We start from the raw sequence: 17,982 nt of genomic DNA, 5'->3' as shown, positions 1-17,982 counted from the left end.
ATCCCAGCACTTTGGGAGGCCGAGGCAAGTGGATTGTCTGAGCCTGCAGGTTCGAGACCAGCCCGGGCAACTTGGCAAGACCTCGTGTCTACAATAAATAAAAAATTAGCCGGGCATGGTAGTGCACACCTGTAGTTCCGGCTACTTGGGAGACTGAGGTGGAAGGATCACCGGAGCCTAGCAAGACAACGACAGGGGTGGCCTTAAGTGTGCCACTGCACTCCAGCCTGGGCAACAGAGTGAGACTCCAACTCAGGAAAAAAAAAAAGTTTAAGAAAATCAGATTACACTCCAGCTACCAGAGAATGTTTTATAATCAGAGTCAAAAGATACTAGAAAACTGCTTTGTAAGCTGCAAATTTCTAAACAAATGCAAGACATTTTTTTTATTAGCAAATAGCTTGTCCTTTGGTTGCTTTGCTGTAGTTTCATGTGTGTGTTCGTCTCTCCTGGTCACAGTCTTTGTCCTCAGATTTGCTCCCTGGTGTCACTACCCACACAGTGGCTCAAGCCTCAAGTGCGGGGCCATGGGCAACCCCTCCCCTCCTCCCTCAGACCAAAACCATCAGCCCCTCCGTCACCTCGCCTCTGACGGTAGCCCCAACACCTCCACTGCGGTGTCCCGTCCACACCGCCACCTCCTTCTGGACCCTTGCAAGGCCCTTAACGCTTCCTCTGTTTCCACTTTTCCCTGCCCACACCCCAGAGCGATCTCGGTAAAACACACCCCTCTCTTGTTCTTGAAGTGTTTGATGTGTCTGCAGTGAGACATGATGTGTTTGCAGTGTTCGAGATGTTGTTTCAAGATTGTTAAACCCCGTTTTGCGATAGAACTCCATTTTGTTTGCTTAAACCCCTGCGTGGCTGACGCAACATTTTTAGTTTGCGTGTAAACAGCCCCCACCGCCCTGTACCCACCCAGAGCTCTCCCTTATTTGCAATGCACCCCTGCCTACCCTTACCTAACCCCAAAGCAGATGTTCTGTCTCTGTAAATGTCTCAGTTTGCCTATAAAAAGTACCCTGAAAATCTCACCTGGGGTCAAGAGACTTCGGTGGTGCAAGACCCCTCTCGACCGCCGGCAATAAAGGACTCATTATTGGACCCTTTGTCGTGTGGACAGTCTCTCTTCTCTAGACTTGGGTTACAACACTTTATTTTATTTTATTTTTATTTTTTTGAGTTGCAGTCTCACTCTGTCACCCAGACTGGAGTGCAGTGGCCGCTCCCGGCCACCGCAGCCTCGACCTGCTGGGCTCCGGCGATCCTTCCGCCTCAGCCTTCCGAGTAGCCGGAATTACCGGCACGCGCTACCACGCCCGGTTGATTTTTTGATTTATTGTAGAGATGAGGTCTCGCTGCCCAGGCGGGTGTCGAACCCATGGGCTCAGGCAATCCACTCACCTCAACCTCCCAAAGGTGCGGGATTACAGGCTGAGCCACCGAGCCCGGCGGGTCACAACACTTTAAACCCTCCACGGGGTTCCTGTGACAGAGAGATCGAGTCAAAGGACACAGCCTGGCTGGCAAGGCCTTGTGGTCCAGTACTACCCCCCTGCCCCATCCCTCTCACCCCCCACAGGCTTCCCTGACACGTGGCAAGCTCACTCCCCGCCCCAGCTCTTTCCAGATCCTTCCTCTGCTGAAGACACTGGGGCCCAGACCTCCAAGCAGCCAGATGCTTCCTGCCTTTCAGACGTCACTGTGGTGTCCCCTCCCCTGGGCCCTTGCCAGCTGCCAGCCAGGCAGCTCCTGGTGTCGCACTCTGCCACACGCCGAGTTTGGTCTTCTCTGGAGTGGTTTCCCAGCCTGCAACGATCTTGCTCGGTTATTTTCTTCCCCGCTGTTTATTGTCTAGCTCCGCATTTAGAACGGACACATCTTGAGGGCAGGGACCCATCCGTCTTGTTCACGCTGGACCCACGAGGGCCGGAACTGCACCTGGCACATAGGAGATGGAGTAGATATTTGGTGATTGGCCATCGCTCTGGCAGACACAAGCGTTAGCCCGGTTTGTAGATACTGGCAGCCCGCAGACAAGGACAAGCCTCCCTGTCCTTGTGGGAGAGGTCTGATTGACAAAATCAACCCGGCAGTTTCTACAAGGATACTCACCCCGGGGAGGAAACCAGAGTGCCCAGAGGGTGCCAAGGACACTAAGGCAGCAGCCCTGGGCATGTCTCCTGCATTCCACTTCAGGCAGACCCCAGGCCTGTTGCGTTGGGGCTGGCTTTGGGATTGCCCGGTAACTTTGCAAATTTGCTTCTGAGTGCCCTTGACTCGATCGAGGAGAGTAAGTAATTCCTTTATTTTGTGAATCACGTGTGTGGTTATAAAAAACCAGGTTCAAAAATAATTGTCCGAGCATGGCGGCACACGCCTATAGTCCCAGCTGCTCGGGAGGCTGAGGCAGAAGGATCGTCTGAGCCTGGGAGGTGGAGGCTGCACTGAGCCCTGATCATCGAGTGTACACCAACCTGGGCCCCAGAGTGAAAACCCAACTCAAAAATAAAACACAACAAAACCAAAAACAGGCCTGTCTTTGCCTTGGCATCTAGAACTGCCTGGTGTGTGATAGGTGCCCACAAACCTTTGCTGAGCAAACCGTATGGCTCTGCGGTGATTCTGGTCACCCCCAGGTGACAGGTTTGCTCCCTCCTCCCTTGGTGCAGAGAAGGCTTGGCGTGTCCTCACTTACCTTTCTTCTCATTCCCCCAGGTGGGCTTGAAGAGTCGCCATCGGAGAGCGGGCCAAACGCCACGACCCCTGACACCGGCGCCAGGGAGGCTCCAATGGGTAATATGAGGCCCACCAGGTCTCTGAGAACCTTTTTTTCTCTTTCCATTGTGGAAAAATAGCCATAGCATCAGATTCGCCGTTTTAACCATCTTAAAAAAGCGTACCACTGGGTGGCAGTGAGGCCAGGGACAGTGCTGTGTAGCCATCACCCCATCTTGTTCCAGATTTGTCATCGTCCCCAAAGGAGATCCTGTACCCACAAGCAGTCATTCTCCCTCCCTCCATGAAGTTAACAGCAAGCCAAAGGAAGCCTTCTTAAATGCCAGAATGAATACTGTGTTTCGAGGGCACTTGTGTAGAAATGAAGCAGAAATCATTACTTGCTTTATTTTGTGTTTTTGCTTTCATGCGATTTTATAGTTTTGTGTATACCCATGCATACATAAAACTTCACACACATTCACACAAATGCATACATGTGTTTTCCTCATGCCTTTTTTTTTTTTTTTTAAGTGTTATTGTTTTTTCTTTTTCCTTTAACTTGGCCACCTCCTTCGATTTTGCTTTCCACAAACCAGCCTCTGTACTTTCTGGGTCATGCTTGCTAATGACTCTGTGTGCCCGCTTTGTATTTTTCTCTGGGTGCATTTACTAACATATACACATATGCAGAGATACACGTATAAACATGAATACAGACGCTGGCTTTGCCATTGTTTTTAAAAATTAGGATCATGGCCAGGCATGGTGGCTCAAGCCCCTAATCCCAGCACTTTGGGAGACCGAGGCGAGAGGATTTCGAGAGCAACCTGGGCAAGTGGGTGAGACCTTGTCTCTACAGTCAATAAAAAAACTAGCCAGGTGTGGTAGCACACCCCTGTAGTTCCAGCTACTTGGAAGGCTGAGGAGGAAGGATCGCCAGAGCCCAGCAGGTCGAGGCTGCGGTGGCCATGATTGTGCCACTGTACTCCAACCTGGGCAACAGAGGGAGACGGAAAAAAATTAAATTAAATTAAAAAATGAAAATCAGTATCATATTCGACACGTCTTTTTTATGCGTCATGCTTTTCTCATCAGTACCTCATGGGCAAAATCCCTCCAAGGCACTAGTTATAATGTAAGTGTACTCCTTTTTTTTTTTTTTTAAATTAACTTTTAGAGACAAAGTTCTGCTCTGTCACCCAGGCTGGAGTGCAGTGGCACTGTAACCTTGGACTGCTGAGCTCAAGTGACCCTTACCCTCATCCTCCCGGGTAGCTGGGACTACAAGTGCATGCCACCAGGCTTGGCTAATTTTTGTGAATTAGTAGATTTTTTTGAATTTGTAGGTTCATTCACTTCATTCACCATATTGCCCAGGCTGGTCTTGAACTCCTGGCTTCACACAATCCTCCCGCCTTGGCCTCCCAAAGTGCTGGGATTCCAGGTGTGGGCCACCTTGCCCATCCCCAAATGTATTCTTTTCAATAGATATTCCTGGCATGGGTGAACCATAATTTTTTTTTTTTTTTTTTGAGTTGGAGTCTCACGCCATTGCCTAGGCTGGAGTTCAGTGGCACCCTCACGGCCACCCCAGTGTCGACCTGCTGGGCTCCAGCAATCCTTCTGCCTCAGCCTTCCAAGTAGCTGGAACCACAGGCGTGCACTACCACGTCCGGCTAATTTTTTGGTTTATTGTAGAGATGAGGTCTTACCAAGTTACCTAGGCTATTCTTGAACCTATGGGCTCAGGCAATCCCCTCACCTTGGCCTCCTAAAGTGCTGAGACTTTAGACTTGAGCCACTGCACCCGGCCGAACCATAATTTTTTAAATTGTCTCCTTATTATTACCTTTCAGTTCACTTCAGGCATTTACCATCCTGAACAATGCCTGCTGTAAACATTTCTGAACATATTTCCTTACACGCTTACTGTGTTTTTCTTTTTAATGTATTTATTTATTTTCCTTTTTTTGAGTTGGAGTCTCATTCGGTCTCCCAGACTGGAGGGCAGTGGCATGCTCCCAGCTACCACAGCCTGGACTTCCTGGGCTCAGGCGATTCTTCCTCCTCAGCATCGTGGGTAGCTGGGGCTATGGTGCACGCCACCACACCTGGCTAATTTTTTGATTGTTTGTAGAGGTGAGGTCTTGCCAAGTTGCCCAGTCTGGTCCTGAACCTTTGGTCTCAGGCAGTCCTCTCACCTCCACCTCCCAAAGTGCTGGGTTTAGTATATTGTTAATAGATGCTGCTAGACTATGTTTGAAATGGTGTAACAATTGCTATTTCCATAGCAACCTCCAAGTGTGCCCCTTCCCCGCAGCCTCAGTTGTGCTAGGTAGTATCCGTGCATTTAACAAGTAAACAACACCTTATTTTTCCCTCACTTGCGTTTCTCTGGCTGCTGGTGCCTTTGAACGTCTGTCCTACGTTTGTCAGCGGGACTCCCCTCTTCTTATCCTTTGCCCACTTTCCTCTTCCATTGCTGGTCCTCCTCAGTTTGGCTTCTTTTAGTGATAGATTCCTTTGTTTCTCCCACTCACCCCACAGCCGTTTGACAAATCTGCATCTGTTTCTTAGCTTCCCAGCTCATGGCTGGGACCATGTGCAGGCCTCTCTTTCGAATGTGTATTTTGGGCCGGGAATGGTGGCTCATGCTGGTAGGCCCAGCACTTTGGGAGGCTGAGGCAGGAGGATGGCTTGAGCCTAGGAATCCAAGACCAGCCTGGGCAACACAGCCTCCGTCTTTCCCTCTTCCATCCTGTCCCTCTGTCCTTTCCTCTTCTATTCCTTCCCTCCCTCCTCCCCTGTTCTGGTCTGTTGCTCCATCCTTCCCTGTTTTAACCCCTCCCCTGTCCCTCCCTCCTTCCCACCTGGTTCCTTCAGGACACGATTGATCATACACCAGCCTGGGCTGCCTTTTGCTTTTGTTTGAATGAAAGATAAGCCGGGCTCGGTGGCTCAGCCTGTAATCCCGCGCTTTGGGAGGCCGAGGTGAGTGGATTGCCTGAGCCTGCGGGTTCGAGACCCGCCTGGGCAACTTGGCGAGACCTCGTCTCTACAATAAATCAAAAAATTAGCTGGGTGTGGTAGCACACACCTGTAGTTCCAGCTACTCGGAAGGCTGAGGTGGAAGGATCGCCGGAGCCCAGCAGGTCGAGGTTGCGGTGGCCGGGAGCGGCCACTGCACTCCAGTCTGGGCGACAGAGTGAGACTCCAACTCAAAAAAAAAAAAAAAAAAGGTAAGACAAGTTGTGTCTGTCTCAGAGTCCCCTTTAATCACAAATGCCCCCCTCCCGGCCCTCCCAGAGATGGAGACCGAGACCCCCCAAGCAGCATAAAGGAGCTGAGGGCGTCTCAGTTCCTGGCATTATGTGACTCTTCTCAGCCCTGACGGTCGGGATTTGTGCCTCCAGCGTGGGGACGGGAATGGCTGAAATGTTCATTCCGCATCACCGCCGATCACTGGGTCAGAGCAGCCTCCCGCCCCTGGTGAGGAGGGTGCAGTGCGTTTCAGGGCTGGTGTGGGCTTGAGGAATGGTGCCTGCTGTGGCTCAGGGGTGGGGCTGTGACCGTTTGGCTAGAGCCCGCCTTCCAGAACCCTGTTCGGGAGAGAGAATGGACCCTTCACTTTCACTCACTGTCCCTAAAGCAAATCAGAGTGGAATCTGGTGGACCCGGAGGACGGACATCCCACAGGCTTGGGTGCAAATCCCCACTCAACGCTGGAATCCCCGATGTCACTCATGTCAGCGCAGCTGGGTGTGGCCACCGAGCCCCGAGGACTTCCGGTCCTTCTTTCCGCCTGGCCTGACCGCAGACCTTCATGGCCACGGTGGTGGCTCAGGTTGACCCTGCTCACCGTCGGTGTTTGACGGTCATGAGCTGAGTCACCACCACCCTGCGGCAGGAAGTGGGGCTTCATGGAGGACCTGGCTTGTCCAGAGCCAAAGGCAGCAAGTGGTGGCGTTTCTCTAAGTCCCCACCACCCCAGACCCCTTGATCCTAACCTTGGGGCTGCATCAGTGGCTCCCAAACTTCACCACGCTTTGTCATCACCTGGGGAGCTTTAGAAACTCCAGATGCCTCGGATCCACTCTGGGCCAATTGATTCTCGATCTCGGGCCGGGGAACAGACATCAGAACTGTTTAAAAGCTCCCCGGTGGGCTCTGGGGTGCAGCTGGATTTGCGAACAACTGTGCAGAATAACCTAGTCTTCCTTTTACGAAGGGGAGTGTTTGGGGATTGCCACAGGTGAGGTGCAAATTTGCCCGTCACCTTCGGGGTGAGGGTTACACAGATGGCTGGACTGTCGGAGTGTTTACCTCCAGAGCAGGAATGACCAGTTGTCATATCTAAAAACTGCAGTTCCTCGCTGGAGAAGGCTGGGACAGGCCTGGTCTGTGACATGGCTGCGCCTTCAGCTGGAGATGGAAGATTGAATATCAACAACTGCTCTGCTCCTTCAGAGAGGACAGGACTTACTCCCAGAGCCAGAGAATTTAAATGAGCTTTATCTCCCCTCCACCCCCAGCGTGTTAAATCCTGTCAGACTCCCCTGAGCTCCTCTTCAAATGCAGGACTTTTGGCCATAATAAATAATTACATCCTTCTATTTGGACTCCAATTCCAGATAGTAGTAATCCAAGAAAATCCAATAATGACAGTTGCATTAAGATCGTTCTTCCAGGCTAAGCAGAACATCTGTTTAGACATATTTTTAATCGGCAAATGCTTCCTGTGTTGAGTCCTCAGCAAATTAAATTTCTCACTGGACCAAAGGGGAGCTGTCATTCAATAGCCCATCTCTGGAAATGACACCCCCATCCCTTTCCAGGTGCACTTAAGACTTTCCCATGATGATTTGGCTGCATAACCCGGTCCTTACCATGCCAGAGTCACACATATCTACAGCACAGCTTGTCTGAGGGACACGGGATGTCTTGGTGTTATTCTCTTGAATAGAAAAATATTCTTGCCCATTCTCCAAAGGAGAGTTGGCAGCAGAGGAAAATTAAGAGACTTGTTGAAAACCATATGGGAAATGAATAACAAACTTCCACCACCGCCTGTGATTACTTAAGCTGTGATGATTCTCAGGATGTAAACATTAAGGGTGTAAGTGTTGTCAACATTTTGGAGAGCTTTCTGCCACAGAATTGCTTGGACTGTTGGGCTGTTTATTTTTAGAATAGCTCATCCCTTCTTTAATTCACTCATTCAGAATACACGAATATTGAATGCTTATCACCAGCCAGGCCCTGTGCAGGGTGTGGAGAACGGAGGGGTGATCAAACTGTCCTTGCCCTCATGGGGCTTCCAGTCTATCAGAGCAATTCACATTCAATATCTTGATGCCATTTGTTGTTTAGGGCTGGGAGAGCAAATTAGAATATCTGTCATAGAGACCAGGCAGGACATGTAAACAGGTGAAATGGATTGGATGGGACAACGCGAAGTGGGAGAAAGATTCTAGCAAATGGGAACACGTTCTCTGATCGTGGGAAGATGGGCCTGCAGCCACCAGATCATTCAATTTTTTTTAAAGAAAAACTAGAAAATCTGAATTCTTATGTGAAATCCCTTGATTTTTAAAAGTTGACTTCTAAAGTGAGATTTTTTAAAAAAACATTGTGTGGGCCAAAAGTGTCCAGGCCAAACAAAACACATCTGTGAGTTGGGTTTATCCCAAGACTGCAAGTGTATGACTTCTGTTCTAGAAATTCTAGCAGTAAAACAATTGTTTTCAGGTTTCAAAATGTATCCTAGACCAGCTTTCTGGGTCTGGCAATATGACCAGCCGAAATGAGTTGGGACCCCTTACACAAGTACAGGAGTGCTGAAAAACAATATAACCTTTCCCTTACCCCAAATTTAAAATGCAGAGCTGAGTTCAAAGGGCACAAATGTGACAAGACATGCAGGGGACCCTGAAACAGGACCAGGGCTAAGGGGTAAGGGCTGGTGTTTAATGCCCATCTAAGTGCAGATGTGGCCCTGGTCCCATGGGAGGCAGGAGAGACTGAGATCCTGCATAAAACAAATGCCTTCAAAGGGCTCAGAGACAGGGAGAATCCTGGTGTCTTTCTTAGGCTGTAAGAAACTGAATCCCAAAGCCTGCTCCTCCTGCAGTTACAAGTTCTCACATTACACTTCCTGTGTATGGAAACCCTAAACTGAAAAATTAACATAAACATTGATCTGGGACTCAAAGAATCCCAAGGGCTCTGAAAAAATACAAAACAGAGTTACACCCATGATGCAAGGCCTATGGGACTCCTGTGGAAAGGAGTAACCTCCCCTAGAACTGAACTTAAAACAAAAACACAAGAATCCATGAGGAAGACACTGCAGACACAATAAATTGGAGAACTGGTATTCCAAAATGTAGAAATAATAAAGCAACTCGGGTGTGGTGGCTCACGCCTGTAATCCCAGCACTTTGGGAGACTGAGGCAGGAGGATTGCTTGAACAGGAGTTCAAGACCAGCCTAGGCACGATAGCAAAACCTTGTCTCTACAAAAAAAAATAAGGTAAAAAATTAACTGAATGTGGTGACACATGCCTGTAGTCCCAGCTACTCAGGAGGCTGAGGCAGAAGGATCGCCTGAGCTCAGGAGATGAAGGGTGAGGTGAGTTGTGATCAAGCCGCTGTGCTGAGTGACAGAGTGAGACCCCAACTAAAAAAAAAAAAAAGTATATAAAAAAAATAGTAGAACAATCTGAAGAAGATTATAATATGACTAAAATGGGTAAAGAGACAAAGGAGTATTCGAAACTCTAGAGGGGAAAGAAACAGGAAAATGTAAAAAAAAGAGGAGACAGATTTAGCGCTAAATGAGTCTTCTATAAATGACAATTATAGTCATTGAAACTAGAATGAGAAACAGTGTTGAACGCAACTGAAGAGAAAACAAGGGAAGTAGAAAACAGATCTGAGGAAACCGTGTCCATTTCAGCATGAGAGATAAAGCACCAAGACATAAAATGTGGAAAAAAGATGAAGAGGCTTGGGGGATAAAATGACAAATAACAGCATTCACTGTGGAAGCAACAGGAATTCCAGGCGATCAGAGAATTTCCACAGAGAAACCAGGAAGGAGGCAACAGGCAAACATATAATGAATGAGAATTTTCCAGAATGGAAAGAAGATGTGAAATTTCAAGAATCATAGTAAGTCCCAAACCAATGAAAACAAACCTGTGTCTCAGCAATTATAAATGATGCTGAGGAACACCAAAGACAAAGGACAAAAGAAGGAAAACAGAACAAAGGATGAGACAGATGACGCGTAATGGAGAGACCATTAAACGAAAAAGATACTTCCCACTAGCAATAGCAGAGACAGCGAGGCCCTGGAGCATGCAGGGGAAACAGTATCTGTCAGCTTACAACATTCCCAGCTAAACCTTGTTTCAACAGTGAGGATAAAAGATATTTACAGATATGATCGTTATGGTCTGAATAATGGCTGCTCTGCCTTGATACCGAAATATCAAGGGGCAGGGAACTGGTGGAAAAAAGGTTTTTTTCTGAGTTCGAATCCAGGGAGCAGAACCAGACTCGAGGTCTTTCTAAAATGGTTCTGCTCACCCTAGGGGCTTTTATAGTTCACTTTTATAAGTCCAGAGTTGTTAGTTATACATTAGCCACATGACCAGCAGAGCATTGCACAGAACTTGAGTTTCAGCCGTATTTATCGCCATAGTGACATTTTTTGGGTCCAGACTGCCTGGTGCCAGGTGTCAGAGGTATCTCAGAGCTTTTATCAGTAGGGCTGGGCAGAAGAATGAATCAAGCTTGCCGTAGAGTAAAGGAGTTTACAAGGCCTAAGACATCGTGCAGTATGCAAAACTTATACAAATCACAAAACTTACGATTACATGAATACAAAAATTATACAAATTATATTGACACAATGTCATTTGTATCCATGCAGTTGATACATTATTCAAACTTATGACCACTCAGCAAAAGAGGATTTGTGTCTTTCAGTTGACTGGGTGTCATCTACAGGGAAGTCAAGGATCCCCTGAAACTACTTCCTGGGAATGCGTAGGAGATACGGGGACTCTCAGGAATGTTGTTCAGGAATGTGCAGGAGGAGCACTTGAACCCTTGCCAGGCCCTTGTCTAGGGGCTGGGTCAATATGGACAGACATGAGTGGGTCTCTGTATCATATTGATGAAAGATGCCAAACTCTAAAATATTTGAGATGGTTTATTCTGAGCCAAGTGTAAGTGACTAGGCCCGGGACACAACCCCAAGATGTCTTGAGAACATGTGTCTGGGGTGGTTCAATTGCAGTTTGGTTCTATACATTTTAGGAAAGAAGTTACCAAACACTATAAATCAATACTGGTGAGATTTGCATCAACTCGATGGGACATCTCCAAGGGGAGATGGAGGGAGGGCAGGCTATAAGTGGATTTAAAGATTTTCTGAGTCGGGCTCGGTGGCTCAGCCTGTAATCCCGCGCTTTGGGAGGCTGAGGTGAGTGAATTGCCTAAGTCCGCGGGTTCGAGACCCGCCCGGGCAAATTGGCGAGACCTCTCTACAATAAATCAAAAATTAGCCGGGCGTGGTAGCGCGCGCCTATAGTTCCGGCTACTCGGAAGGCTGAGGCAGAAGGGTTGCCGGAGCCCAGCAGGTCGAGGCTGCGGTGGCCGGAAGCGGCCACTACACTCCAGTCTGGGTGACAGAGTGAGACTCCAACTCAAGAAGAAAAAAAAAAAGATTTTCTGACTGCCAATTAGTCATCTAAGGAATTCTGAAAGCAATAAAGGAAACAGGTAACTTGAGGAATGATACAGGAGGGAACCAAGTTTCTTGATATGTAGATAAAGCTTTATGGGTGGTGGCAGACTTCAGAGAGACCTGGGGAGTGTCTTTAAAGTGCCCGGGATCCCCAAAAGACTGCTTCACAAGATCATAGAAAACTTGGATGGATTTTCCTTCTTTATCTGTTATGTAACGTTATGCCAGAACCAGGTTGGAAAGTAAAAAAAAACCCAAAAAACCCTGTCTCTCCAGGCCCCTTAGTTAGGAATTTGCAAGTTTAAGAAAAAAATGATCAGGGCTGGGTGCGGTGGCTTAGCCTGTAATCCCAGCACTTTGGGAGGCCGAGGCAAGGGGATTGCCTGAGCCTGGGGGTTCCAAACGAGCCCAGGTAACTTGGTGAACCTTGTCTCTACAACAAATCACAAAAACTAGCCGGGCATGGTGGTGTGCATCTGTAGTTCCAGCTACTTGGAAGGCTGGGGCGGAAGGATTGCCTGAGCCCAGCAGGCCGAGGCTGCAGTGGCTGTGATTGTGCCACTGCATTCCAGCCTGGGCGACAAAGAGTGAGACTCCAACTCAAAAAAAGAAAGGAAAAGAAAAGAAAAAAGGCCAGCATTTAGGGTTCGGATAAAAACTGAGAGCTTATGATCATTTCCAGGCAAAGAAGTGGGATATAAGAACAGCCGTGAGTGAGGAAATGGGTGAATATGAAGGAGATAGAAATACAGATTGTAAACAAACACATGAACATCGATGATAGTGACTCATCTGAGAGTTTGAAAGGAGGTAGACAAAACAAATCAAACTCTTCGAAGAGCCCCATGTTTCTTAGAATGGGACTTGGGGATTCTGATTTCTTCTGGTCTGTCTTCTAGCTCATGAATTCTTTATCTTTTGTTAAGTCAAGTACGAACATTAAAAATGAAGGGCAATGCTAGTGAATAGAAAGGGAACCATGATAAAAAGTAAATGTAGAAAAATGTCTGAATCCAATAGAGAGCAGGAAAGGAACAAAAAAGGAAGAAAGAAAAAAAGACAAGCTGGACGTGGTGGCTCGTGCTTGTAACCCCAGCACTTTAGGAGTAGAGGCAGCAAGAGGATTTCTTGAGCCCAGGGGTTCAAGACCGGCATGGACAACTTGGTGAGACCTCGTCTTTACAGTAAATCAAAAACTTAGCTGGGCGTGGTGGCACATGCCTGGGGTTCCAGCTACTCTGAAGGCTGAGGCGGAAGGATTACCTAGACCCAGCAGGTCAAGGCTGAGGTGACCGTGAGTGTGCCACTACACTCCAGCCGGGGCAACAGAGGGAGCTGCCGACTCAAAAAAAACAAGCAAAAACCCAAAGAAAAAAGGAGTCAAAGGAAAGCATAAAACAAAAGGAAGAAAACAACCCCAGATATGCCAGTTATAAAATAATGTAATTCAACTGTTAGAAGAGAGATTCTCTGGTTAAACAGCGAGAAAAAACAACTAGCTATTTGCTGTTTATAAGAGACACACCTAAAACCTAGTTAAACTCACATGCAGAAATCCTCAACAAAATATTAGCAAATCAAATCCAAAGATGTATAAAAAAGATTTATACACCATAACTCAGTGGGACTTGTTCCAGATACACAAGGCTGATTCAACATTTCAAAGTCAATTCATACTCGTGATGTCAACAAGCTAATAAAGAAAAGCCCTGTGATCACATGTGTTCATGCAGAAAAAGCATTGAACAAAGTCTAACACGTATCCGTGATAAAAACTTAAGTTAGGAAGAGAGCGGGATTATACTCACTTGTTGCAGAGATTCTAGAGCAAATCCTACAGCTTACATCATAGTCAATGGTGAAGACTGGATGCCTTCTGGTAAGGTCAAGAACAAGGCGGGGATGCCTGCTCTTATGCTCTTTCTAAACATAGTTCTGGAGGCTTAGACATTGCATTGGAAAAGGAGGGGTTAAAATTGTGGGTCAGGCATGGTGGCTCAAGCTGTAATCCCAGCACTTTGGGAGGCTGAGGAGAGAGGATTGCCTGAGCCCATGGGTTCGAGACCAGTCTGGGTAACTTGGCGAGACCTCATCTCTACAACAACAACAAAAAAAATAGCCAGGTGTGGTGGTGCATGCCTGTAATTCCAGCTACTTGGAAGGCTGAGGCGGAAGGATCGCCGGTGCCCAGCAGGTCAACACTGGGGTGGCTGTGAATGTGCCACTGCACTCCAGCCTGGGCGATGGAGTGAGACTCTGACTCAAAAAATTTAAAAAAATAAGATTGTCCCTATCTGCAAATGGCATGTTTGTCTACATAGAAGATCCCAAGAAATGTACAAGAAACAAAAAACAAAACAAACAAAAAAAACCTCCTGAAACCAAATGTATCCTAGCTGTGTTATTGTATTGTAATTTTGTAAAATGTTGCCATTGGAGAAAACCATTGGAAGGTATGTGAACTCTTTCTTATTTCTTCCAACTGCGTGTGAATCTCCAATTATCTCAATAAAATTTCAAATTACCAAAAGCTATTCTATATACAGTAAAAATAATATGGAACTGCGATATTATGATCATTGCAAAGCTTGTTTTATTGTTTGTTGTGGGAAATGTCATTAACTCAGAGAATAACACTTGTTGAACGACTCAACTGAAAAATAGTGGCACAAAAAGATTGGAAATAAATGAATAGAAAAAGCTAACCGAGGCAAACCCTAATCAAAATAAAAATTGCATAGCAATTTTAATATCAGATAAAATAATTATCATGGGTGAACATTATTATTATTATAAAGAGGATCATTAATAATAAAAGAAACAATTCATCTGGAACATTTAACAATCCTAAACTTGTATTATTTAACATGGCCTTGAGCAATTTATAGCAAAAATTAAGGATAAAGAAGAAAAGGTTGATTCACAGTCTTAGTTTTAGAGGTTGTTTAAAGCACTTTTCTCAGCTGGGCTCAGTGGCTTAGCCTGTAATCCCGCGCCTTTGGGAGGCTGAGGTGAGTGGATTGCCTGAGCCCGTGGGTTTGAGACCTGCCTGGGCAGACGAGACCTCATCTCTACAATAAATTTTTAAAAAAATTAGCTGGGCCTTGGAAGACTGAGGCAGGAGGATCACCGGAGCCCAGCAGGTCAAGGCTGTGGTGGCCGGGAGCGGCCACTGCACTCCAGTCTGGGCGACAGAGTGAGACTCCAACTCAATAAATAAATAAATAAATAAATAAATAAATAAATAAATAAATAAATAAAATAAAGCACTTTTCTCAGTAATTTATACGTCAAGAGACCAAACATATTTGTAAGTAGAGTATCTGAACAACATATGTAACCCATCATTTAGACAATGTGCATGATCTCAGGAACACATGGAGCATTTATAAAAACCACCCTTGTACTAGGTTACAGAGAGAGGACTCAATACCAAGGAGCTGAGACTTTGGAGCAAGGCCAAGCCATCTTGTCAGTAGGCCAAATCCAGCCTGCGATCTGGTTTTGCAAATGAAGTTTCATTGGAATAGCCATGCCCATGGACTGACATGGTGTCTAAGGCTACTTTCACATGACAGTGGCAGAGTTGGCTAGTTTCAACAAAAATATATGTCCCACAAAGCTTAAAATATTTACTGTCTGGCCTTTTACAGAAAAGGTTTGCCGATCCCTGCCATAAAGAATAGGTTTTTAGAACACAGTGCAGTGTTAGAAATCAATAACACACACAGAGACAAGAATTTAAAAATTAAAAATCACATTTCTAAATAATTGGAAGGTCAAAGAAGAAAGTCTGAATAGACTTACAGAATATATCAATGTCCAACATTGAAAATGTACATGTCAAAGTGCAGGACTTAGAGAAAGAGGGAATCAGATAAATTTTACCCTTAAGAATGTTGATTCTCGAGTATAAGAAAGATAGCTAGAGGTGGTGGTACGTGGTAGCTAGAGGTGGTGGTACGTACTTGTTATCCCAGCTACATGGGAGGCTGAGGTGGCAGAATTGCTTGAGGCCAAAAAGGAGAGACCGGCCTGGGAAACATAGCAAAACACTATCTGTAGGAAAAAAATATTTAGATAGAGAAAGAGAGAGAGAGAGCGAGACAGGAGAGAGAGAGAGAGAGAGAGACAGAGAGAGACAGAGAGAGACAGAGAGAGAGAGAGAGAATGTCAAATATGCCAAGCATTCAACTCAAGGAGGTAAAAAGCAGGACCAGGTGATTTTGGAGAGGGATGCCAAGACAATTCCATGGGGGAAAAAGTTGTCTTTTCAACAAATAGTGCTAGGGCAGCTATATGTCCACATGCAAAAGAGTGAAGTTGAAACCCTGCTTCACACCATATACAAAAATTCACTAAAAATGGATCAAAGGGCTAAATATAAGAGCCCAAACTATAGAACTCCTAGAATAAAACATAGGTATAAATCTCTGTGATCCTGAATGAGGCTATGATTTCTTATGTCTTTTTATGATCCCCAAAGCACAAGCAATACAATAAAATAATAGATAGATTGGACTTCATCAAAATTCAAAACTTTTGTGCTTCCAAGGACTCTATCATAAAAGTGAATGGGAAGAAAATGTTAGGAAATTACATATTTGAGAAGGGTTTTCTATCTAGAATATATAAAGATGAATTATAACACAACAGTCAAAAGAAACGAACAAAGGATTTGAATAGCTAGTTCTCCAAAGAATACATACACATGACCGGTAAGCACATGAAGAGATGCTCAACATCATTTGTCATTAGCGGAACACAAATGAAAACCATAGTGAGATGCCACTTCACACCATTAGGATTGGCTATCACCATAAAGATTGACAATAACAAGAGTTGACGAGGATGTGGCAATATTGGAACCCTGGTGCGTTGCTGGTGGGAATGTAAAATAGTGCAGCTGCTTTGGAAAACAACCTGGCAGTTCCTCAAAAGGTTAAACATGGTATTACCATATGACCCAACAATTCCGCCCCTTGACGTTTACCCAAGGGAAATGGAAACTTATATCCATGGAAATGTGTACATGAATGTTCACAGCAGCATTATTCATCATAGCCCCAAAGTGGAAACAACCCAAATGTTCATCAGCTGATAAATGGATAAACAGAATGTAGTATGTCTATACAATAGGATGTTAGTCAACCACATAATGGATTGATGCATTGATTCACACCACAGCATGGGTGAATTTTGAAGCAGACACAGGAGGCCACACGTGGTATATGAAATGTCCAGAACAAACAAATCCATAGCAACCAAGTAGATGACTGGTCACCAAGGACTAGGGGAAGGGAGAAATGGGGAGTGACTGTTAATGGACTCAGGGTTCTTTCTGGAGTGATGAAAATGTCATAGAATTAGATGGTGCTGATGGTTGCACAACTTTGTGAAAACACTAAGAGCCACTGAGTCATATGCCTTAAAGAGGCGTACGAAGCTGGGTGCGATGTCTCAAGCCTATCATTCCAGCACTTTGGGAGGCTGAGGTGAGCGGATTGCCTGAGCACACGGGTTTGAGACTAGCCTAGGCAACTTGGCAAGACCTCATCTCTACAATAAATCAAAAAATTAGCTGGGCGTAGTGGTGTGTGCCTATAGTTCCAGCTACTTGGAAGGCTGAGGCGGAAGGATCACCTGAGCCCAGCAGGTCAAGGCTGTGGTGGCCGTGAGCGTGCCACTGTGCTGCCTGGGTGACAGAGTGAGACTCCGACTCAAGAAAAAAAAGGCGTACAATTATTATGAATATTATAGTGTGTGAGTTAGATCTCAATTTTTTAAAAAAGAGAGTCAAGAAGCTAAACAGAAAACATCAGACTGAAACAAATGAGACCAGAAGGAAGTAATAAATGGATTTAATGTAATCAAGAAAAATAAAAGAATCAAAATCAAAAGCTGATTTTAAGGGAGGAAGTATAAAAACTAAGGAGAAAATGCTCTAAATGAGAGTAAGAAAAGGTTTCAGGCAGATGGACTGAAAATCAAACTCTGAATCTTCTGACCGATGTGTGAAATGCCTAAGTGTCCTGTTCCACCTGCCTACCTCTGCCGTTCCCAGGGCCTGACGCCTGGAGACGGAACCTTCCACGGAGCTTCCGTTTGCTTCCCATATGCCTGTCTTAAGGGTCCAGATGTGCCAAGAGTCTGGGAAGAGCTGGGGTGCCAGGGGAGAGGCTTTTTTCCGAGGTCCATCTTACAAAGAATCGATTTTTCCAGTGTCAACAGGCCGGTCCGCTTTCTTTGTCATACTGGACACATTATTTCAAAATGTGCAACACTCATAGGTCAAAGCAAGGACTTGACTAAAATTGTTCCCCAAATGCTCCTGGCTCTGAGCAGAAAGCGCACCCCTTCCTCGGCCTCATCCAAAGAGCTGTGAGCAGCTGTCCAGGCCCACTGGATTCTGTGGTTTGCTTGATTCTGTCTTTCTTCCATCCTTCCTCCTCTCTCTCTCTCTCTCCCTCCCTCTCTCCCTCCCTCCCTCCCTCCCTCCCTCC

General features: G+C 46.0%; 1 protein-coding gene across 1 annotated transcript in view; it reads left to right on the top strand.

Annotated features, from left to right (window-relative positions):
• Window positions 1-17,982, top strand: part of TLL2 (tolloid like 2) — a 123,185-nt gene that overhangs the window by 32,226 nt on the left and 72,977 nt on the right. The window contains exon 3 of the mRNA XM_021712915.1: window positions 2,719-2,796. Coding sequence (XP_021568590.1) covers window positions 2,719-2,796 — 78 coding nt within the window. The remainder of the gene's footprint in view (window positions 1-2,718; window positions 2,797-17,982) is intronic.

The sequence above is a fragment of the Carlito syrichta genome, unplaced genomic scaffold, assembly GCF_000164805.1.
Source record: "Carlito syrichta isolate Samal-C Ts95f unplaced genomic scaffold, Tarsius_syrichta-2.0.1 Scaffold303721, whole genome shotgun sequence".
NCBI lineage: Eukaryota > Metazoa > Chordata > Mammalia > Primates > Tarsiidae > Carlito > Carlito syrichta.
Note: the sequence above shows the minus strand (reverse complement) of the source record. Positions and strands in the feature narration are given on the sequence as shown.